Here is a 24441-nt window from a genome sequence, read left to right as displayed (position 1 = left end):
TCATTACAAAGCTTTACCACCAAATACTGGCCTGGTATGCACACTACTTACTACTAGATGTCTGTTTATAATGAGGCTGTTCTCATGTCAAAAAGACCTCAGGCTGCTCTCACACTGAAAGCCTTTACTGTCATTGCACTATAACAAACAATGAGATTAGACGTACTGCTCCTGAAACAGGTGCTGTATATTCAATGAGAGAAACAGGTAAAGCTGACAACATACAGAGTCATACAGTGGGGAATAGATGATGTAAAGGAACTTAATAAATAATATATTACACCTCGTAAAACTGAAGAGAGAGATTGTTTCATCAGGTTTGATTTATAAGCCTGATGACTAATGGGTAAAAGCAGTTTTTGAGTCTAAATGCTCCAGACTTTAAGTTTCTTTATCTCCTACCAAGGAATGCATCAGTGCCCACCAACTGTCCGACACCAGCCTGAGGCCACACAAACGTTTTTACCACAGAGTCAACAAGCAGAGGGGGACTGTGACAGACTACTTTCTGTGGAGTGATTTGATAAGACGTGTGATCAGGTGGTTCCTGGTGTCACTTTTTCTGTCTGGAATTAATTACTGTTGATATTTAACTTTCATCAACCTGAAGCATTCTATTCTGCTTTGATCTGTTCCATTCCATTCTATTCTGCTTTGATCTGTTCCATTCCATTCTATTCTGCTTTGATCTGTTCAGTGCCATTTTGTTCTATTCTCCTTGATACTGATTCATGTGATGTGATCAGGTTGTTCCTGGAGTTGCTTTTGCTGTGGATAATTAATCACTGTTGGGGGTTTGACCAATCAGGATCAAGTATTTAACAAAGCTGGTTAACAACATTGGCAAAAAAAAAATCTGTTGTGATAAACAGAGAGGGACCAGGATCCATGGATGTAGCTGGTGTGATGTGATAGAGAGCAGGTTTTTATAAATTACTTTACCAAAAGGTGTTTAAAGTTCAGGTTGTGGTGAACTCTGCACTGAGAACATTTAGATTAAAAACACAGGTTACAGAGGGAAAGTGAAGACAGCTCAGGAAGAAGAAAGTCTAATCTTATTCTGAAGAATGATTTATGGAAGGACACATTTTAGGTGAGAGGTTTGACAGGAGGAAGTACAAAAGGTCAGACAGATGGATGGACATGATGACATATGTGAATGAAGACTCAAGAAAAGAGGGGAGGACAAAGGAAAGACAGACTGAGGACAAATGTACGTTCAGAAACAAAGACAAAGGTGCTTTTAGGCATGAGGACAAGGAGAGCAGACAGCAAAGATGGAGGTGAAGAAAGGAGAACTGGAGGACAGAGGTGTTCACAGGTGTGAGGACAGAATGAGGACAAACTGTTGATCTTTGACTTACTGATCAAGAGGACTCCGCCTGCTGTGAAAGCCAGTAACCCCAGCAGAACCAGCACCAGAACCATCGTCAGACTACTGCTTTCCTGCTGAGGCTGTCACACACACACACACACACACACACACACACACACACACACACACACACACACACACACACACACACACACACACACACACACACACACACACACACACAAACACACACACACACACACACACACACAATGTCATGTTCAGGTTGAGATGTGACCTGATTGAACCGTGTTCTCACAGATACAAACAGCTGTACATAATACCGACCTAACTGAGATAACCGCTTTGAGGTTGCAGACTCAAACAAAGAATTGAGGGTTTCTGTGTATCTTATCTTAAGATTGGACTCTCAGCTCAACCACAGACTCAGTGAAGTGGACTCCTGTCTCACATAAAGAGACTTAAGGAAACAGCTGACACAGCAGAGTGAAGAGGGTCTGGCAGAAAACTTAACCCTACAAATGCTCCAGAGTGGTTTGCTTGAAAACTCATTTCTCATTGGAGCAGATGGAGAGCTGGGGTGTTCCTGTTACTCTGAGGCTCACTGTGAAAAAACTCTTTCTCCGTTCAGCTTCAAAGTTTGATCCAATGTAGAGGAGAAGATTTCCTACATTTTAATGGTCAAATTAAGAGTGTGGGGGGAACATTAGGGTCTGAGAAGTGAGCTGAATGAAAGGGGTTTGAAATATTTACCATGCACTCTACTGAAGACATCATCCACTCTGATACAGAACATTCCGCACAATGCACACCCATTATAAAATCTAAGAGTCAGAAAACGACATCATATTTATCATATAAATGTTTGTTTGAGGTTTTGTACCTTTGCTAATGCTAGTGAATAAAAGCTAATAGTTAGCAACCACTGAGCTACATGTCCTCCCTGGATCTTATCTTTAGCTTCCTGCACCTAAACTCTGGTTGTTTTCTGCTGAAATGTATCTTGGGAGTTGCTGTTTTACTTTAATCCATTTATTTTCATTTCCACAGACTTGTAATAAGAAAACTCAGATACTGCCTAACCAAGCGGCAACCTCCGGTCTCAAAATCTGAAGCCCATGCGGAAGTGTTATAAACTGCAGTTCATCAAGAATCCACTTGAGGCTGGCTGCAGAAACACCGGAAACCACATAGACACCAATTCAAAAAAGACGATCTTTACAGCATTAATAAACATGTTTACAGCCTGGTTCAAAAAACGGCATGGCTCTACGTAGTTTATCTCTCTATTGGAACACACTGTACAGGGGGGCGCCCAAATAACGACATGACTGACTTGACTCCCGGATGGGAACACATAGCTGTTGGCTAGGAGGCTCAAACCCCGCCTCTTTACGTCACACTCTGCCTTGGTTGAGTTCCGCATTTCCAATATGGCTGCCGCTGCTGATTTGCTTCAAAGCAGCGCTCAGGAACCGATGGATGACGTCACGGATACTACGTCTATTATTTATACAGTCTATGTGTCTAACACAGTTCATCCCATGCTGGGATCATTTCTGTGTTGGTGTTTTCTAAAAATCAATCTCTCTATACTCCTGGTATTGCTCTGAACTTTTCAGATTCTCAGTTTTGAGAGAAAATGTAAAATAAAATAGAAAAATAAAACGAAGAGCAGGTTTGAGAATCATATCAACAAAAGAATGAGGGAATGACGAAATGAAAGTGGAAACTGTTCATAAAGTTCACTCTGTTAAAGCAAGTCAGCTGAAATGTGGTGTAAATCAGGTTGTACTATCACATGATTGTTTTTTAAACAGGAAGTGAGAGTGTCTCACCTCGGCCCTCATGCTTCTGGAGGAGGAAGTAAACGCCATCTCTGTGGAGGTCAGCTGACCTGCAGAACCAGGAAGTGAAAGCAGATGTTTTAGAGCAGCTGTCTCAGCAGCATGATGTCATCGCCCAGGAACAATACACACATAGATTCATACAGAGACATGATCGTGAGTCTGTCAGAGCTGGTGCTGGCTGATAAGAGACATTGTTAATTACTGTGTGTGTGTGTGTGTGTGTGTGTGTGTGTGTGTGTGTGTGTGTATGTGTGTGTGTGTGTGTGTGTGTGTGTGTTATAGTCTTACCGGCTGTATAAGTTTGTGTTGGTTCTGTAGTCGTCTCTCTGTATCCTGATGTTTTTGTTGCTGTCTGTGTAGCTGAAACAGAGTCAGACAGAGACGTGACACGTGTTAACCTTTGACCTGAGACCCAAACTGTTTCTGTACCAGGCTGTAAAAATGTTTATTTCTGCTGTAACGTTTTAACATGCTGCTCTATGGGGACTGACTCTCTGCAGGAGACACACTCTAATGGTCATGTGGGAAACTGCAGTTGCATTTTGGTTTCTTTCTTTCAGCTCCAGAGCTCCACTTTGGTGGGATCCTCCAGGCATCGCCCTCTCTGTTGATCTGACTCTTTGAACCATATTAACTCTGTTACCAGGCTGTCCTCAAACCGTCCTTTTATCAAACTGAAAACCCTCACACTTTGTATTTTACAACACACGAGGCTACAATATGACCACTGACAGTCAGTGGGGATCACTGAGAACCAAGCTGTAGATTCAACTGTTGCTGCTCCACCAGACTCTAAAGGATCAGAGCTGAAGTAAAGCAACGAGTAAGATATACATGTGTAAACATTCAGACATTTTGAAGAGGGGATCTCACCTTCCTCTATGGTTAGATCTACATGATGTTTGTCATCATTGAACCACCCCCGTATATCCACTCTGCAGCCGTAGCGTCCAGCGTCTGACTCTGTGAGGTTCAGGATGGTCAATGAGACGTTTCCCTCGTCCAGCGGTCCCCGTAACTGATACCTTCCTTCTGTGATCTCTTTAAGTCCGTCTGTGGAGATGAGTTCTTTGTTGCAGCCTGAGTAGGGAATATCTCCTCGACTCCAGCACACCCGGCGCACACCATTGCTCTTTGTGTTGTAACTACAGGGCAGAATAACGTTCTGACCCACTCGACCATCAACTGAGATGATGCTGCATTCGCTGACTGAGGAGACACAAACAGAGTCTGTAAATGTCAGCGCTCAGTTCAGCAAAAAAATTAGAGTCCATGTTAGAGCTAAAAACTGTTAATATGAATGTCTTTTAATTTTATTCATCATAGGCTGTATTAAAGAAAGAAATGTAGCCCCAGATCTGCATTCTCTCTGATGTCCAACAGGGGGCTTCTTATACTCATATATCTTTCTTCTATTGTCTTTACTTCTCATTTGCTTGGATTACATTCAATTGCTTTGATCTCATTCTATTGATTTGATCTCATTCTATGGTTCTGATCTAACTCTATTGCTTTGATCTCATTCTAAGCGTCCAACAGAGGGTAACTCCCCTAGTAGGAAAGAGAAGATTTTATATCAGTCTTTGAGAAAATGGTCCTCCTCCTCAGCTGGTTAATTCCCTCAGTAAACATTCTCCATGAATAGACACAGGACTACATGAACCTAAAGCAGATATTTAAACAGAAGTATAAATCATGTTTCACATTAAACTTGGAAACTTAAATAAAGGCAGTTTCAGCAGCTTTCTATCAACACCGTGGAAAATTAAACAAACCCACTACTTGTCTTTGACCTCTCCACTCTTAAACATAGAAAGATTATTTCAAGTTTGAACAAATAAGATTTAGAAATTGATAACCTCAAAGAGATATTAGGTCCTGGTAGATTTTATAATGGGTGTGTATTGTGCGGAATGTTCCGTATCAGAGTGGATGATGTCTTCTGTAGAGTACATGGTAATATTTCAAAGCCCTTTCAAACAGTTCTCTTATCAGACCCTAATTTTCACCCCACACTCATAATTGACCCTCAAAATGTCTACTCAGATCAAACTTTGAAGCTGAACAGAGAAAGAGTTTTGTCAAGTTTGAGTTTTCGAGCATTAAGTCTCTTTGTGTGACAGGAGTCCACTTCACTGAGTCTATGGTTGAGCTGAGAGTCAACACAGACCAAACTAAACTCCGCAGACACACAGAAACCCTCAATTCTTTGTTTGAGTCTGTAACCTCACAGCGGTTATTTCAGTGAACCCGTTATTATTCACAGCTGTTTGTATCTGTGAGAATGAGGTTTTTAATTAGTTCACAGCTCAACCTGAAGATAGTGACTCTGACAGGTGAGGCTCCCTCATACTAATGATCAGACATAATAATATTCAAATTAAAGTCTGAAATTAAACACATCAACTGCAAGAAAAACAGGATTGTACTGATCCCTTATCTGGACCAGATACATTCTTCTTATCAGTACAAGTTAAAATCAAAGCAATTAAGAAACCACTAAAAGAGAAAATAAACAAACAAACAAACAAAAAATAAACAGGACCTGAGAGAAGGACGAGGAGCAGAACGATCTTCATGATGAACAGAGTCACACTGACAGACTATCAGCACACATACACACACACACACACACACACACACGCACGCACACACACACACACACACACACACACACACACACACACACACACACACACACACACACACACACACACACACCTCACCCTCACACACACCAGACCACAGCTGCTTTGCACACTGTAAAAAATGATCCTCTGTCACTTCAAAGATAAAAAATAAACACAGCCTGGCTCGAGATCGTTTGAAAATCAAACCAAAACTAGACAACAGAAAATTAACCCTTCATCACTGCTAGGGATTTTAAGTATAATCACCATAGTAACCACCTCATGCTGACCAGGACATAATCAGCAACCATCTCAAATAACAGACAGGCATCAAGGAAGCTGACTGGTTGACAAACCACCTGTTCTACAGTAATAATAACTCACAGTGGAGCTCTATCATCTAGCTATCATTCATACAGACTGTCTCATCTTGTATGTCAGAGCTGATTGATCATTGTTGTTGAAGTAGTGAATATAAGCTTTGGTTTCTGATTTCTGTTCCATTGTCTTACACTAAGAATCATTTTACGTGACACTGCTACCTAGTGGACAGACCTGTTAAACCTCCTCAACTCTACAAGTTCAGTATATCTGAAACAGTCAGAACAGGTCCAAACTGAAACATCCCACAAACCACAATGAATACCCAAATCGATAAATGGAGTAGTTCCACAGTATATTTCCGACCTCATGCAAAACTTCCACAAGGTCTCTGAGGTCTACTGGTCAGCAACTTGTTGTGGTCCCTAAGACCAGACTGAAAACCAGGGGTGGCCGTGCCTTCTTGGCAGTGGCCTCAAAAACTGTGGAACGAGCTACCCTGCCATTTTAGATTTTCCCCAACATTACTGACTTTTAATCCCGCCTTAAAACATATTTTTACTCCTTGGCGTTTAACCCAGCATGACAGTTGTGTGGTCTCTGTCTGTTCTTTTATTGGATTTTAATTTGCTCTTACAGTGTTTTTCTTAAATCATTTCTTCTTATTTATTTATTAATTTATTTTTTTAACTCTTTTTTGAAATGTTTTATTTGTTTTATTATTTAATTCTATTTAATTTTATTCTATTTTATTTCCAGGACAGCGTTTCATGTTCTGTATGTTTTAACTTACTTTACCTCACTGTGCAGCACTTTGCTAAACTTGATTGTTTTTTTTAAATGTGTTATATAAATAAAGTGGATCAGAATGGATTGGAAACAACCCTGAAGTTACACCTCAGAAACCTTCCTCCAAAGTCTGAGAACCACAGCAACCATCCAGAAGAGCCAAAAAATGACACAGTAGAATACCATTCAGTGTGATGTAGAGTGGTATATTAGTTATTACTTATGCGTTAGCTGCAGCTCAATTTTTAGATGAAAGAAAGTCTTACACACTAAATTTATATGGTTGTGTTTTGTAATGAGCTTTAACTAAATAGAAAAGCGCTTATTTTGCTTCAAATTAAATTAATGACTCATTGGTCTTGAAGCCAACAACACTGTTTGTACTGTTTATTAGTTTAAAGGCCCTTAAATTTTATGATTTAGTGGAACACAAAACAGCTCAGGTAATGTATAAAGCAAAACATGGTTTACTTCCTTACTGTGTTCAGAGGTTGTTTGAAATCAGAGAAAGCAGGTATGAATTAAGGGGAACAGGTATTTAAAAAAAAATAAAGACAAGGACAAATATAAAACAGAGGTGTGTATCGATTAGAGGGGTAAACTTTTGGAAAAGTTGTGATGAGGAATTAAAAACGTGTAATTTGTGTGTATTTAAAAAAATGCTTAAAAACAAAAAGTGAAATAAATATATGGATGAATTATAAACTTGAATTTATATTAGGTTTCGCTAAGATTTCTGAACTGCGCCTTGTTGAGATTGAAATGTTTTGGGATTTGTTTTTTTGTTTGTAAGTTTGTTTCCGAATGAAAAGTTTGAAGAGTGCTTTGTTATAAAACAACATAATTACTGCACAATGTTGCCTATAAGGTGCAAGTTATGTTAAAGGGTAGGCAGGATAAGCCTTGGCTTCAGCCTACACCTTTTTTAGTCAGCATGTGATTGGCCAAAATATATGTGGATGTGTTTGCATGTTTATATGTATTCATGATGTATGTATGCATGTGTATGTGTACGTATGCATGTACAGATAGATATGTGTGTGTATGTATATACTGGACTCTCTCTCTCTCTCTCTCTCTCTCTCTCTCTATATATATATATATATTTTTTTTTTTTTTTTTTTTTTAAGGATCCCTCAGTGATTGTTTTGTTTTTTGCTTTTATTTGTAATTTTTACATGGATCCTATGTTGTGGAGGGACGTGTTGGTTGCTGACGTAGACCAAAATAAACCTAATCAATCAATAAATACAGCAGGGCTGTATCAGAGCTGAGCCTCCAGTCACGTTACACACCACTGTGGAAGCACATCTGTGTGAAGAACTGTTTTGAAAATGAACTTTAATAAATGTAAGCAGAGGTCCAGGCTGAGTGATCACATCCTGAAGCTGTACCAAGGTGTGAACTGTCACCTCCATCAGGACAGATGTGGCTCAGATGTATGAGCAGGAGAGCATAAACAGAGTACAGGACAGATGTAGAGTATCTGTATTTTAAGTTCAGAGCAGCTTTCAGCTTTTAAGTTATTTTATTTCAAATAAAAGACAAAAGATTTTGTCCTAGCAGTCCAAAAGAAATCATTATACATCACAAACATCTGTTTGAGTTTGTCGGTTAATTATGACATAAAATAATAATACAGGAAATAAGAAATACGTTTTCAGAGTTATGGGGATTACTTGTAACAGCTGAACTTTGGAGTGGCCCTCCTTTAAGATGACGGCACCAATGGTGGCCCCAAGTCAGTTTGAGTTTGAGACCCCTGATCTCCACTCTGCCTCTTTACATTGAATTCCTGGTGGCCATCAGGGGAACTGATGGAACTCTGTATGCCTCCAATAACCATTTTGTGAGTTCTTTTTGTCTAGGGTTTGTCATATGGTCAGTGGGCGGAGCCTAACGACTGTGTTAAGTGATACACAACTGTTGTGTACTCTCCTCCGTCTCTCTGGTTGATGTTTTCCACGGCTGAGTCTCGTCTGTGGAACTGCACAGTGGACGGAGTCAAACTGAAGAGAACCGTGCTGCTGACCTCCTGCTGAGGCCTGACACACAGAGAAACCACATGAGGCTTTTAATTTACTCTCATACATCATTCATACAGACACAAAATAAACAGAACTCCATCAACTCCCTCTGTTCCCCAGTCTGTAAGAGTCAGCTCATGAAACTTACACTGTGTTGAGTAGCATCCATGATCTCGCTGCAGGGACAGAAAAACATCACAAACAACATTAAATTATTATATTATTGAATTTATGAATTTGCGTTCAGTATTTTGTGTTTGAAACTCACATCATACAAGTTTTAATCTCAGCTCATCACATACAGACTGTTTAGAAACCAACGTATGTTTATGATCTGTCTCAGGCACCCTTAGTGACTGTTTTAAGGTCTGTCTTAGGGCACCCTTAGTGACTGTTTATGATCTGTTTCAGGGAACCCTTAGTGACTGTTTTAAGGTCTGTCTTAGGGCACCCTTAGTGACTGTTTTAAGGTCTGTCTTAGGGCACCCTTTGTGACTGTTTATGATCTGTTTCAGGGAACCCTTAGTGACTGTTTTAAGGTCTGTCTTATGGCACCCTTAGTGACTGTTTATGATCTGTCTCAGGGCACCCTTAGTGACTGTTTTAAGGTCTGTCTTAGGGCACCCTTAGTGACTGTTTTAAGGTCTGTCTCAGGGCACCCTTAGTGACTGTTTATGATCTGTTTCAGGGCACCCTTAGTGACTGTTTTAAGGTCTGTCTTAGGGCACCCTTAGTGACTGTTTATGATCTGTTTCAGGGCACCCTTAGTGACTGTTTTAAGGTCTGTCTTAGGGCACCCTTAGTGACTGTTTATGATCTGTCTCAGGGCACCCTTAGTGACTGTTTTAAGGTCTGTCTTAGGGCACCCTTAGTGACTGTTTATGATCTGTTTCAGGGCACCCTTAGTGACTGTTTTAAGGTCCGTCTTTTTTCTATTATCAAACTCAAGTGATGTGAAGTTTAAGAGAAGTCTGAGGCCGCTGCAGTGTCCAATCAGTGAGTGATATTTGATAAGGGGGCGTGTCTGTCAAAAGACTTCCGCAAAGTCTGCTCTCGTGTTTCCTCGATTATCCCTCCTCCGATCAGTCTCCTCCCTCCTCTCTCCTCCAGCAGCATTAAGAGCTTTGGGATGCCAGTTAAAATGGCGCATCAGTAACTCCTTCAGGTTCGGCCGAGGAGCGAGGAGTGAGGAGACTGCAGTTTAGAGCTTTGAGATGTACCCATACAGTAAACCACTCCTCAAGGCAATGAGGAACCAACACAGGCATGTGAATGTTAACCTGCAAGGAGGACTGAAGGCTGCTGGAGCTAGCTCTGCTAGTGTTAGAAAAACTTTGTGAGTGAGGACAGAGGTGAGGACAGATGTGAGGACAGAGGTGAGGACAGAGGTGAGGACAGAGGTGAGGACAGATGTGAGGATAGATGTGAGGACAGAAGTGAGGGAATATGTAAGGACAGATGTGAGGACAGAGGTGAGGACAGAGTTGAAGTCAGAGGTGAGGACCAAAGTGAGGACAGATGTGAGGACCGAAGTGAGGACATATTTGAGGACATAGTGAGGAAAGAATTGAGGACAGAAGTGAGCACAGAAGTAAGGGCAAAAGTGAGGACAATGTATGGACAGAAGTGAGGACAGGAGTGAGGACAGAAGTAGGGGCAGGAGTGAGGACAGAAGTGAGGACAGAGGTGTTGACAGGTGTGAGAACAGATGTGAGGACAGATGTGAGGACAGAAGTGAGGACAGAGCTGAAGTCAGAGGTGAGGATCGAAGTAAGGATAGAAGTGAGGGAATAAGTGAGGATAGATGTGATGACAGAGGTGAGGAACGAGTTGAAGTCAGAGGTGAGGACCGGAGTGAGGACAGATGTGAGGACCGAAGTGAGGACAGATTTGAGGACATAGTGAGGAAAGAATTGAGGACAGAAGTGAGCACAGAAGTAAGGGCAAAAGTGAGGACAATGTATGGACAGAAGTGAGGACAGGAGTGAGGACAGAAGTAGGGGCAGGAGTGAGGACAGAAGTGAGGACAGAGGTGAGGACAGGTGTGAGAACAGATGTGAGGACAGATGTGAGGAAAGAAGTGAGGACAGAGCTGAAGTCAGAGGTGAGGATCGAAGTAAGGATAGAAGTGAGGGCATATGTGAGGACAGAAGTGAGGACAGAGCTGAAGTCAGAGGTGAGGATCGGAGTGAGGACAGATGTGGTGAAAAATGTGAGCTAAGATGTGAGGACAGATGTGAGGACAGATGTGAGGACAGATGTGAGGGAATATGTGAGGACAGATGTGAGGACAGAGTTGAGGACAGAGTTGAAGTCAGAGGTGAGGACAGAAGTGAGGACAGGTGTCAGGACCGAAGTGAGGACATATTTGAGGACATAGTGAGGAAAGAATTGAGGACAGAAGTGAACACAGAGGTAAGGGCAAAAGTGAGGACAATGTATGGACAGAAGTGAGGACAGGAGTGAGGACAGAAGTAGGGGCAGGAGTGAGGACAGAAGTGAGGACAGAGGTGAGGACAGGTGTGAGAACAGATGTGAGGACAGACGTGAGGACAGGAGTGAGGGCATATGTGAGGACAATTATGAGGACAGAAGTGAGGACAGAGCTGAAGTCAGAGGTGAGGACCGGAGTGAGGACAGAAGTGATGACATAAGTGAGGACAAGTTAAGGGCAGGAGTAATGACAGAAGTGAGGAAAGAAGTGAGGACAGATATGAGGACAGAAGTGAGGGCATATGTGAGGACAGAGGTGAGGAAAGAATTGAGGACAGAAGTGAGCACAGAAGTAAGGACAAAAGTGAGGACAATGTATGGACAGAAGTGAGGACAGGAGTGAGGACAGCGGTAGGGGCAGGAGTGAGGACAGAAGTAGGGGCAGGAGTGAGGACAGAAGTAGGGGCAGGAGTGAGGACAGAAGTGAGGACAGAGTTGAAGTCAGAGGTGAGGATCGAAGTGAGGACAGAAGTGAGGGAATATGTGAGGACAGATGTGAGGACAGAGGTGAGGAAAGAGTTGAAGTCAGAGGTGAGGACCGAAGTGAGGACAGATGTGGGGACAAATGTGAGCGCAGATGTGAGGACAGATGTGAGGACAGATGTGAGGACAGATGTGAGAACAGAAGTGAGGGCATATGTGAGGACAGATGTGAGGACAGAGTTGAAGTCAGAGGTGAGGACTGAAGAGAGGACAGATGTGAGGACAGATGTGAGGACAGGATTGAGGACAGATGTGAGGAGAGAAGTGAGGACAGGAGTGAGGACATAAGATAGGACAGGAGTGAGGACAGATGTAAGACACTGTTGAGGTCTGACTTACAGTACATGAGGACCATGGCTGCAATGAGCAGAGCTTCCAGCCCGAGCAGAACTAACACTGGAACCAACGTCGTTCTGTGCTCCTGCTGCTGACACACACACACACACACACACACGCACACGCACACACACACACACACACACACACACACACACACACACACACACACACAGAAACACACACAGTGTGTAGAGGTAGTGTGCTACAGCTTTGTAAAAAATGGTAGGTGCCTGGAGTTTCTTGAAAAAGACCTCAGAGCTTCTCTGAATGCTGATGTATGAAGATCTTCATGTTTATCCTGCAAACACACTGATGCTAGGTTTTCTTTTTTCCAAATGTTAGCTAATGGGAGCTAATAATTAGAAACCATGCTTCCTGTCCTCTAAGGGAGGACCCACCATGCTGTAAAGCTGGTACTCCATTACACCATGACACATTTCCCTTTAGATGTTACAGTTTTTTTCAATTGTTTACACACAATTACTGGTACTTGAGACACAATGACCACAACATGTAACCCATACACCAACGCCCTGAACCGATTCTGCTAAACTACAAGCACAATTCCTGCTTTACACTCAAATGTCAGTTCTAAAACACACTTTTTTCAAAACACTACACACAATTATCTGCATTTGGCACAATTTTCATGAAGAAAATCTCTTGTTTTCACAAGGAACACACTGTCATTCAAAATGTAAAGTTAATTGCCCTACTATGCATACTGACTCATCACATGGGCAAACACCTGTCACACAGTTTTACAATTAGCAATCATCAGAGCTTTATTTCCCCGCTGCTTGGCCAGGGAAAACATCACTCATGATGTGGATGAAGTGCTGTGGCCAGACCAAAACAGAAGAGAGGATGCAGCATAGTTTTTTCTTTTTTTCACTGTAACTGTTTACAGTACATTCTTATGTTGTTTTGTATGTTGACCACTGTATGTGCAATTTTGTATTGGTTGGGATGTATACTGTGTAGTGTAAATTGTTTTTTTGGGAAAAAATAAAATATATTTGTTACCGTGTATTTGTGTGTTTTGAGTATAAAAACAATATTCTAAAATAGTTTACAACACACTTATGTGTGTACTGTCTGTAGTAAGTGTAACACTGAACAAAAAAACGGCCTAAGTCATTATGATGAATGGAGACAGAGTGTTTTCCATTCATCATAGTGTTTTACATTAAGCACATCAGTGTTCAACTGGTTCTTATAAATGTCTATTCATATGTTGGTTTGTGTGTGTGATATGAAAACAAAATACCATTTAGAGAAGAAATAACATTGTTTTGAATGTAAAGTTTCATTTTGCAGGAGAACTGAGGGGTTTTCTCCATTGTGTGTGCGTTTTTTGATTTGTGTGCAGAGTTCTGAGAGTATGAGGCATGCTTTCAGAAAATGTGTAACTGTAATATCATATTTACTGTGACATCACCAATGAGCAGACAAAAGACACCAAGCAGGTAAAGATGGACCAATAGAAATCGTATGAACATAGCAGGACTAAATGCTGTTTCATGGGATCAAAGAGAATTAAAGACACATCTGTGTGAAAGTTAATTTTTGTCAGGTTATTGGAAAAAGAGAAAGATGAAAAATCCCAAATGAAAAGTTATAATTTAAAGTTAAAACGCCATAATTATGGGATATAAAGACTTCTTATCTCATAATTTTGACTCCATAATTATGACTCAATATTAAGACTTCATTTTAAATTTTATATCAGAATTATGACTTCTTTTCATAACTTCAAGTTTTAGTTTCATTGTTAAAACGTTTTATCACAAAATTCAGATTTTTATCTTATAACTATGACTTCACATTTGTTCGTTTTTCATTAAGGCCAAATCTTCCGTTTTTTTTATAAAACAAACCCCGAGTCTCATGAAACCTCTACCCTAGTTTTTTTTTTATCTTAAAATGTTTGCTCCTGTTGACTCATATTAACAAAGGCTCAGATATCCTGTTACACAGATCAGTTTAAACCAGGGGAGTAGGATGAAAAGCTGCAGCTGTCACTCATCATCACTGTTTTAGACACAGAAACACTGATGAAGGGTGAGTTCTTTCTTTCACTTTCTCCCAGTATTGGGCAGAACATCTTACATTTAAAATGACCTTGATTCCAACTGCTTTGAAAGGTTTTGCTGACCTCACATTTTAAATGAGCATTCATTTCTCATGAAAGTCTGAAAACTTTCAGATATGTTGTCCATTTGGAACTGTGGTTATAAGATAAACACAGTGCAGCTTTGAGGACATAAATATACGTCACAGTACAAAAGAATAAAAGCTGTGACTCTGTGTTATTCATACATCTTTTTAAACAAACAAGTGTCCTGGCATTCGTGTTTGGGAATTGTGTTGTCGCTGACGCAGGAGGCCTCACCTCAGCTTTCACATACCCCGTGGAGGTCAGCTGACCTGCAGAGAGAGACAGTGAGAGCAGACTCTGTAATCTAAAACACGGTGTAGCACAGATCCAACTGACTGTCTGTCCATTACTCAGTAAGAGGGAGGATTTACCCAACTAACAAAGACCCTCTTTGAACCCTACACTCAAATGTTTGAGGAATGGTACCTCCTGTCTGAATACTGTGTGGTAGTCACTTTAACAGTTCTTCCAACAATAAACCTTAAAGTTCAAATTTATTTGTGCAGCACAAGCGGCAACCTCCGGTCCTAAGATATGAAGCGGATGTGGAAGTGTTAAAAAGACCTCAAACACCCTGCAGAGGAAACTCGCCTTAAATAAAGAACAGAGAGATCAGAAACAAAACACAGTGAGAGAATGCACTAATGACGTCTCATCATTAGAGCAGATAGATCTGACTATAATAACTCTGTTTATTCTCTGACAGTGATCTCTCTCTGATTTAATCTGGTGTCGTGTGTGACAGTTTTAGACCTAACATTTCCGCTGCAGCCCTGATGGTATGAAAATGAGCGCTTTGAAGGAAGGATGAATAAAAATGAGTACATGTTTCAAAGTTAGAAGTTATAATCAGTTCTATATTTAATACAGAACAACAAATTCACGTGACTAACCTGTTTCTGTTGAAGTATAATGTCAGAATAGGATAGGTGTGTTTGCTTTTTTCCACAACTCAGACCTGTACACCAATAAAGCTCCTGCAGTATATGCACCCCCGTCTGAGCTGTGGCTTTGTGTGTGTGTGTGTGTGTGTGTGTGTGTGTGTGTGTGTGTGTGTGTGTGTATGTGTGTGTGTGTGTACACATACCTGCTGTATACATGTGCACTGCTTCTGTAGACACCATTCTTGTTGTTTCTGTGGTCGTCTGTGCAACTGAAGCTGAAAATCAGCTCATGAAACAGAGACAGGAAATTATTTACAGGTCAGCACATTTTGTGCGTGAATTCCAGCAAAGATAGAAAGCTGAGATAAGGAGCACACTCACACAACAAACTGCTCTCAGGTGCACAGCCACACAAAGACTGAAGAAAGGTAGAAAAGTCAGCACACTTAATGTCTTTTAATGTCATATAGTCTGGGCAGAATACCTGTTAATCCAAGATTTACCACTCATTCATTTGTCTACATTATAGTTCCCCTTTTGGACACCTTACAAGCTTCCTAAGTGAATGATAACATATCAATATGTTTGGTCTGGGTTATCTCTAATAACGTATTTAACCAAAGATAGATGATATCATGATTAACAGAGTCATATTGACCTCATATTAACGACACCACACCTTTAAATATTGCTTCAGTATCTTTGTATGTAGAACATGTCTGTTACCACTTTGTTTGGAAAAATCCAACAATGTTAAAATGTTGCATAAATTCTAACATTAAAAGGTAACTCAGGGTGGCAACCGCAACATTAAAATCTGCTCAACTTAATATTCTAAGAACTCAAAAAGATGATGGTTGTCCAAAGTGAACTTGTCACGTTTGATGGTGTGCATGCATCTGTAGATTTATGACACTCTATCAGCTCCTCATAAGCAGAGCTAAACTCAGATCATGTTCACTGTCCCCATACATGTTTGCTTTTGTTGTTGTTTCGTTTCTCTGTATAAATGTATGCCTCTGCAGAAAATGCTAGGTTAAATATCTTCTCACCTTCCTCTATGGTCAGATCTACATGATGTTTTTCATCATTGAACCACCCCCGTATATCCACTCTGCAGGCGTAGCGTCCGGCGTCTGACTCTGTGAGGTTCAGGATGGTCAATGAGACGTCTCCCTCGTCCAGCGGTCCCCGTAACTGATACCTTCCTTCTGTGATCTCTTTAAGTCCATCTGTGGAGATGAGTTCTTTGTTGCAGCCTGAGTTGGGAATATCTCCTCGACTCCAGCACACCCGGCGCACACCATTGCTCTTTGTGTTGTAGCTACAGGGCAGAGTGATGTTCTGACCAACTCGACCATCAACTGAGATGATGCTGCATTCGCTGACTGAGGAGACACAAACAGAGTCTGTAAATGTCAGCGCTCTGTTCAGCAAAAAAATTAGAGTCCATGTTAGAGCTAAAAACTGTTCATATGAATGTCTTTTAATTTTATTCATCATAGGCTGTATTAAAGAAAGAAATGTAGCCCCAGATCTGCATTCTCTCTGATGTCCAACAGGGGGCTTCTTATACTCATATATCTTTCTTCTATTGTCTTTACTTCTCATTTGCTTGGATTACATTCAATTGCTTTGATCTAATTCTATTGATTTGATCTCATTCTATGGTTTTGATCTAACTCTATTGCTTTGATCTCATTCTGTCTTCCAACAGAGGGTAACTCCCCTAGTAGGAAAGAGAAGATTTTATATCAGTCTTTGAGAAAATGGTCCTCCTCCTCAGCTGGTTAATTCCCTCAGTAAACATTCTCCATGAATAGACACAGGACTACATGAACCTAAAGCAGATATTTAAACAGAAGTATAAATCATGTTTCACATTAAACTTGGAAACTTAAATAAAGGCAGTTTCAGCAGCTTTCTATCAACACCGTGGAAAATTAAACAAACCCACTACTTGTCTTTGACCTCTCCACTCTTAAACATAGAAAGATTATTTCAAGTTTGAACAAATAAGATTTAGAAATTGATAACCTCAAAGAGATATTAGGTCCTGGTAGATTTTATAATGGGTGTGTATTGTGCGGAATGTTCCGTATCAGAGTGGATGATGTCTTCAGTAGAGTACATGGTAATATTTCAAAGCCCTTTCCAACAGTTCTCTTATCAGACCCTAATTTTCACCCCACACTCATAATTGACCCTCAAAATGTCTACTCAGATCAAACTTTGAAGCTGAACAGAGAAAGAGTTTTGTCAAGTTTGAGTTTTCGAGCATTAAGTCTCTTTGTGTGACAGGAGTCCACTTCACTGAGTCTATGGTTGAGCTGAGAGTCAACACAGACCAAACTAAACTCCGCAGACACACAGAAAACCTCAATTCTTTGTTTGAGTCTGTAACCTCACAGCGGTTATTTCAGTGAACCCGTTATTATTCACAGCTGTTTGTATCTGTGAGAATGAGGTTTTTAATTAGTTCACAGCTCAACCTGAAGATAGTGACTCTGACAGGTGAGGCTCCCTCATACTAATGATCAGACATAATAATATTCAAATTGAAGTCTGAAATTAAACACATCAACTGCAAGAAAAACAGGATTGTACTGATCCCTTATCTGGACCAGATACATTCTTCTTATCAGTACAAGTTAAAATCAAAGCAATTAAGAAACCACTAAAAGAGAAAATAAACAAACAAACAAACAAAAAATAAACAGGACCTGAGAGAAGGACGAGGAGCAGAACGATCTTCATGATGAACAGAGTCACACTGACAGACTATCAACACACACACACACACACACTCACATACACACACACACACACCAGACCACAGCTGCTTTGCACACTGTAAAAAATGATCCTCTGTCACTTCAAAGATAAAAAATAAACACAGCCTGGCTCGAGATCGTTTGAAAATCAAACCAAAACTAGACAACAGAAAATTAACCCTTCATCACTGCTAGGGATTTTAAGTATAATCACCATAGTAACCACCTCATGCTGACCAGGACATAATCAGCAACCATCTCAAATAACAGACAGGCATCAAGGAAGCTGACTGGTTGACAAACCACCTGTTCTACAGTAATAATAACTCACAGTGGAGCTCTATCATCTAGCTATCATTCATACAGACTGTCTCATCTTGTATGTCAGAGCTGATTGATCATTGTTGTTGAAGTAGTGAATATAAGCTTTGGTTTCTGATTTCTGTTTCAGTCTTACACTAAGAATCATAAGTGACACTGCTCCCTAGTGGACAGACCTGTTAAACCTCCTCAACTCTACAAGTTCAGTATATCTGAAACAGTCAGAACAGGTCCAAACTGAAACATCCCACAAACCACAATGAATACCCAAATCGATAAATGGAGTAGTTCCACAGTATATTTCCGACCTCATGCAAATCTACACTCCCACAAGGTCTTTGAGGTCTACTGGTCAGCAACTTGTTGTGGTCCCTAAGACCAGACTGAAAACCAGGGGTGGCCGTGCCTTCTTGGCAGTGGCCTCAAAAACTGTGGAACGAGCTACCCTGCCATTTTAGATTTTCCCAAACATTACTGACTTTTAATCCCGCCTTAAAATATATTTTTACTCCTTGGCGTTTAACCCAGCATGACAGTTGTGTGGTCTCTGTCTGTTCTTTTATTGGATTTTAATTTGCTCTTACAGTGTTTTTCTTAAATCATTTCTTCTTATTTATTTATTAATTTATTTTTTTAACTCTTTTTTGAAATGTTTTATTTGTTTTATTATTTAATTCTATTTAATTTTATTCTATTTTATTTCCAGGACAGCGTTTCATGTTCTGTATGTTTTAACTTACTTTACCTCACTGTGCAGCACTTTGCTAAACTTGATTGTTTTTTTTAAATGTGTTATATAAATAAAGTGGATCGGAATGGATTGGAAACAACCCTGAAGTTACGCCTCAGAAACTTCCTCCAAAGTCTGAGAACCACAGCAACCATCCAGAAGAGCCAAAAAATGACACAGTAGAATACCATTCAGTGTGATGTAGAGTGGTATATTAGTTATTACTTATGTGTTAGCTGCAGCTCAATTTTTAGATGAAAGAAAGTCTTACACACTAAATTTATATGGTTGTGTTTTGTAATGAGCTTTAACTAAATAGAAAAGCGCTTATTTTGCTTCAAATTAAATTAATGACTCATTGGTCTTGAAGCCAACAACACTGTTTGTACTGTTTATTAGTTTAAAGGCCCTTAAATTTTATGATTTAGTGGAACACAAAACAGCTCAGGTAATGTATAAAGCAAAACATGGTTTACTTCCTTACTGTGTTCAGAGGTTGTTTGAAATCAGAGAAAGCAGGTATGAATAAAGAGGAACAGGTATTTAAAAAAAAATAAAGACAAGGACAAATATAAAACAGAGGTGTGTATCGATTAGAGGGGTAAACTTTTGGAACAGTTGTGATGAGGAATTAAAAACGTGTAATTTGTGTGTATTTAAAAAAATGCTCAAAAACAAAAAGTGAAATAAATATATGGATGAATTATAAACTTGAATTTATATTAGGTTTCGCTAAGATTTCTGAACTGCGCCTTGTTGAGATTGAAATGTTTTGGGATTTGTTTTTTTGTTTGTAAGTTTGTTTCCGAATGAAAAGTTTGAAGAGTGCTTTGTTATAAAACAACATAATTACTGCACAATGTTGCCTATAAGGTGCAAGTTATGTTAAAGGGTAGGCAGGATAAGCCTTGGCTTCAGCCTACACCTTTTTTAGTCAGCATGTGATTGGCCAAAATATATGTGGATGTGTTTGCATGTTTATATGTATTCATGATGTATGTATGCATGTGTATGTGTACGTATGCATGTACAGATAGATATGTGTGTGTATGTATATACTGGACTCTCTCTCTCTCTCTCTCTCTCTCTCTCTCTCTCTCTCTCTCTCTCTCTATATATATATATATATATTTTAAGGATCCCTCAGTGATTGTTTTGTTTTTTGCTTCTATTTGTAATTTTTACATGGCTCCTATGTTGTGGAGGGACGTGTTGGTTGCTGACGTAGACCAAAATAAACCTAATCAATCAATCAATACAGCAGGGCTGTATCAGAGCTGAGCCTCCAGTCACGTTACACACCACTGTGGAAGCACATCTGTGTGAAGAACTGTTTTGAAAATGAACTTTAATAAATGTAAGCAGAGGTCCAGGCTGAGTGATCACATCCTGAAGCTGTACCAAGGTGTGAACTGTCACCTCCATCAGGACAGATGTGGCTCAGATGTATGAGCAGGAGAGCATAAACAGAGTACAGGACAGATGTAGAGTATCTGTATTTTAAGTTCAGAGCAGCTTTCAGCTTTTAAGTTATTTTATTTCAAATAAAAGACAAAAGATTTTGTCCTAGCAGTCCAAAAGAAATCATTATACATCACAAACATCTGTTTGAGTTTGTTGGTTAATTATGAAAAAAAATAATAATACAGGAAATAAGAAATACGTTTTCAGAGTTATGGGGATTACTTGTAACAGCTGAACTTTGGAGTGGCCCTCCTTTAAGATGACGGCACCAATGGTGGCCCCAAGTCAGTTTGAGTTTGAGACCCCTGATCTCCACTCTGCCTCTTTACATTGAATTCCTGGTGGCCATCAGGGGAACTGATGGAACTCTGTATGCCTCCAATAACCATTTTGTGAGTTCTTTTTGTCTAGGGTTTGTCATATGGTCAGTGGGCGGAGCCTAACGACTGTGTTAAGTGATACACAACTGTTGTGTACTCTCCTCCGTCTCTCTGGTTGATGTTTTCCACGGCTGAGTCTCGTCTGTGGAACTGCACAGTGGACGGAGTCAAACTGAAGAGAACCGTGCTGCTGACCTCCTGCTGAGGCCTGACACACAGAGAAACCACATGAGGCTTTTAATTTACTCTCATACATCATTCATACAGACACAAAATAAACAGAACTCCATCAACTCCCTCTGTTCCCCAGTCTGTAAGAGTCAGCTCATGAAACTTACACTGTGTTGAGTAGCATCCATGATCTCGCTGCAGGGACAGAAAAACATCACAAACAACATTAAATTATTATATTATTGAATTTATGATTTTGCGTTCAGTATTTTGTGTTTGAAACTCACATCATACAAGTTTTAATCTCAGCTCATCACATACAGACTGTTTAGAAACCGACGTATGTTTATGATCTGTCTCAGGCACCCTTAGTGACTGTTTTAAGGTCTGTCTTAGGGCACCCTTAGTGACTGTTTATGATCTGTTTCAGGGCACCCTTAGTGACTGTTTTAAGGTCCGTCTTAGGGCACCCTTAGTGACTGTTTATGATCTGTCTCAGGGCACCCTTAGTGACTGTTTTAAGGTCCGTCTTAGGGCACCCTTAGTGACTGTTTATGATCTGTCTCAGGGCACCCTTAGTGACTGTTTTAAGGTCCGTCTTAGGGCACCCTTAGTGACTGTTTATGATCTGTTTCAGGGCACCCTTAGTGACTGTTTTAAGGTCTGTCTTAGGGCACCCTTAGTGACTGTTTATGATCTGTCTCAGGGCACCCTTAGTGACTGTTTTAAGGTCTGTCTTAGGGCACCCTTAGTGACTGTTTATGATCTGTTTCAGGGCACCCTTAGTGACTGTTTTAAGGTCCGTCTTTTTTCTATTATCAAACTCAAGTGATGTGAAGTTTAAGAGAAGTCTGAGGCCGCCGCAGTGTCCAATCAGTGAGTGATATTTGATAAGGGGGCGTGTCTGTCAAAAGACTTCCGCAAAGTCTGCTCTCGTGTTTCCTCGATTATCCCTCCTCCGATCAGTCTCCTCCCTCCTCTCTCCTCTCTCCTCCAGCAGCATTAAGAGCTTTGGGATGCCAGTTAAAATGGCGCATCAGTAACTCCTTCAGGTTCGGCTGAGGAGCGAGGAGTGAGGAGACTGCAGTTTAGAGCTTTGAGATGTACCCATACAGTAAACCACTCCTCAAGGCAATGAGGAACCAACACAGGCATGTGAATGTTAACCTGCAAGGAGGACTGAAGGCTGCTGGAGCTAGCTCTGCTAGTGTTAGAAAAACTTTGTGAGTGAGGACAGAGGTGAGGACAGATGTGAGGACAGAGGTGAGGACAGAGGTGAGGACAGAGGTGAGGACAGATGTGAGGATAGATGTGAGGACAAAAGTGAGGGAATATGTGAGGACAGATGTGAGGACAGAGGTGAGGACAGAGTTGAAGTCAGAGGTGAGGACCGAAGTGAGGACAGATGTGAGGACCGAAGTGAGGACAGATTTGAGGACAATGTATGGACAGAAGTGAGGACAGGAGTGAGGACAGAAGTAGGGGCAGGAGTGAGGACAGAAGTGAGGACAGAGGTAAGGACAGATGTGAGGACAGATGTGAGGACAGATGTGAGGACAGATGTGAGGACAGAAGTGAGGATAGAGCTGAAGTCAGAGGTGAGGATCGAAGTTAGGACAGATGTGGTGACAAATGTGAGCTAAGATGTGAGGACAGATGTGAGGACAGATGTGAGGACAGATGTGAGGACAGAGGTGAGGAAAGAGTTGAAGTCAGAGGTGAGGACCGGAGTGAGGATAGACGTGGTGACAAATGTGAGCTAAGATGTGAGGACAGATGTGAGGACAGATGTGAGGACAGATGTGAGGACAGATGTGAGGACAGATGTGAGGACAGAGTTGAAGTCAGAGGTGAGGACCGAAGTGAGGACAGATGTCAGGACTGAAGTGAGGACAGATTTGAGGACATAGTGAGGAAAGAATTGAGGACAGAAGTGAACACAGAAGTAAGGCTAAAAGTGAGGACAATGTATGGACAGAAGTGAGGACAGGAGTGAGGACAGAAGTGAGGACAGAGGTGAGGACAGGTGTGAGAACAGATGTGAGGACAGACGTGAGGACAGGAGTGAGGGCATATGTGCGGACAGATATGAGGACAGAAGTGAGGACAGAGCTGAAGTCAGAGGTGAGGATCAGAGTGAGGACAGAAGTGAGGGCATATGTGACGACAGAGGTGAGAACAGACGTGAAGTCAGAGGTGAGGACCACAGTGAGGACAGAAGTGATGACATAAGTGAGGACAAGGTAAGGGCAGGAGTGATGACAGAAGTGAGGAAAGAAGTGAGGACAGATATGAGGACAGAAGTGAGGGCATATGTGAGGACAGAGGTGAGGAAAGAATTGAGGACAGAAGTGAGCACAGAAGTAAGGACAAAAGTGAGGACAATGTATGGACAGAAGTGAGGACAGGAGTGAGGACAGAAGTAGGGGCAGGAGTGAGGACAGAAGTGAGGACAGAGTTGAATTCAGAGGTGAGGATCGAAGTGAGGACAGAAGTGAGGGCATATGTGAGGACAGAGGTGAGGAAAGAGTTGAAGTCAGAGGTGAGGACCGAAGTGAGGACAGATGTGGGGACAAATGTGAGCGCAGATGTGAGGACAGATGTGAGGGCATATGTGAGGACAGATGTGAGGACAGAGTTGAAGTCAGAGGTGAGGACTGAAGAGAGGACAGATGTGAGGACAGATGTGAGGACAGATGTGAGGACAGGATTGAGGACAGATGTGAGGAGAGAAGTGAGGACAGGAGTGAGGACATAAGATAGGACAGGAGTGAGGACAGATGTAAGACACTGTTGAGGTCTGACTTACAGTACATGAGGACCATGGCTGCAATGAGCAGAGCTTCCAGCCCGAGCAGAACTAACACTGGAACCAACGTCGTTCTGTGCTCCTGCTGCTGACACACACACACACACACACACACGCACACGCACACACACACACACACACACACACACACACACACACACACACACAGAAACACACACAGTGTGTAGAGGTAGTGTGCTACAGCTTTGTAAAAAATGGTAGGTGCCTGGAGTTTCTTGAAAAAGACCTCAGAGCTTCTCTGAATGCTGATGTATGAAGATCTTCATGTTTATCCTGCAAACACACTGATGCTAGGTTTTCTTTTTTCCAAATGTTAGCTAATGGGAGCTAATAATTAGAAACCATGCTTCCTGTCCTCTAAGGGAGGACCCACCGTGCTGTAAAGCTGGTACTCCATTACACCATGACCCATTTCCCTTTAGATGTTACAGTTTTTTTCAATTGTTTACACACAATTA

General features: G+C 41.1%; 2 protein-coding genes across 10 annotated transcripts in view; both read right to left on the bottom strand.

Moving 5' to 3' along the window:
• LOC117813360 (hepatitis A virus cellular receptor 1 homolog) overlaps window positions 1-24441 on the bottom strand; it is a 32760-nt gene that overhangs the window by 4055 nt on the left and 4264 nt on the right. For 2 of the 6 annotated variants that reach the window (XM_034684532.1, XM_034684534.1), the window contains exons 4-6: window positions 23963-24050; window positions 21321-21348; window positions 20470-21190 (exon numbers count right to left, since the gene is read on the bottom strand). In XM_034684532.1, coding sequence (XP_034540423.1) covers window positions 21028-21190; window positions 21321-21348; window positions 23963-24050 — 279 coding nt within the window. In that variant the 3' untranslated portion in view covers window positions 20470-21027. Of the gene's footprint in view, window positions 1-1364; window positions 1456-3174; window positions 3234-3474; window positions 3547-4059; window positions 4396-5731; window positions 5824-20469; window positions 21191-21320; window positions 21349-23962; window positions 24051-24441 lie in introns of those variants that run through there. The other 4 variants (XM_034684533.1, XM_034684536.1, XM_034684531.1 and 1 more) reach the window with 3 other exon arrangements.
• LOC117813359 (hepatitis A virus cellular receptor 1 homolog) lies at window positions 8251-18125 on the bottom strand. 4 transcript variants are annotated; one of them, XM_034684526.1, is made up of 7 exons: window positions 18037-18125; window positions 16366-16701; window positions 15517-15588; window positions 14664-14698; window positions 12269-12356; window positions 9102-9129; window positions 8251-8971 (listed from the first exon to the last, which is right to left on the bottom strand). In XM_034684526.1, exons 1-7 carry the CDS (start codon window positions 18068-18070, stop codon window positions 8809-8811), a joined length of 756 nt encoding a protein of 251 aa, XP_034540417.1. In that variant the 5' UTR covers window positions 18071-18125; the 3' UTR covers window positions 8251-8808. The 4 variants fall into 4 exon arrangements, with proteins under 4 accessions (XP_034540417.1, XP_034540418.1, XP_034540419.1 ...); XM_034684527.1 differs by having other exon boundaries at window positions 12269-12353; XM_034684528.1 differs by having other exon boundaries at window positions 15517-15582.

The sequence above is a fragment of the Notolabrus celidotus genome, chromosome 5, assembly GCF_009762535.1.
Source record: "Notolabrus celidotus isolate fNotCel1 chromosome 5, fNotCel1.pri, whole genome shotgun sequence".
In the NCBI taxonomy this organism is placed as follows: Eukaryota; Metazoa; Chordata; class Actinopteri; order Labriformes; family Labridae; genus Notolabrus; species Notolabrus celidotus.
Note: the sequence above shows the minus strand (reverse complement) of the source record. Positions and strands in the feature narration are given on the sequence as shown.

Bases quoted from the DNA above. Each gene is read 5' to 3' on its own strand.
- LOC117813359 (XM_034684526.1), bottom strand. From the start codon at position 18,070: ATGAAGATCGTTCTGCTCCTCGTCCTTCTCTCAG. The intron at 15,589-16,365 runs GTGAGAAGATAT...GCTGATTTTCAG, and splicing joins AGATCTGACCATAGAGGAAG to CTTCAGTTGCACAGACGACC. The intron at 8,972-9,101 runs GTAAGTTTCATG...TCTGTGTGTCAG, and splicing joins TGGATGCTACTCAACACAGT to GCCTCAGCAGGAGGTCAGCA.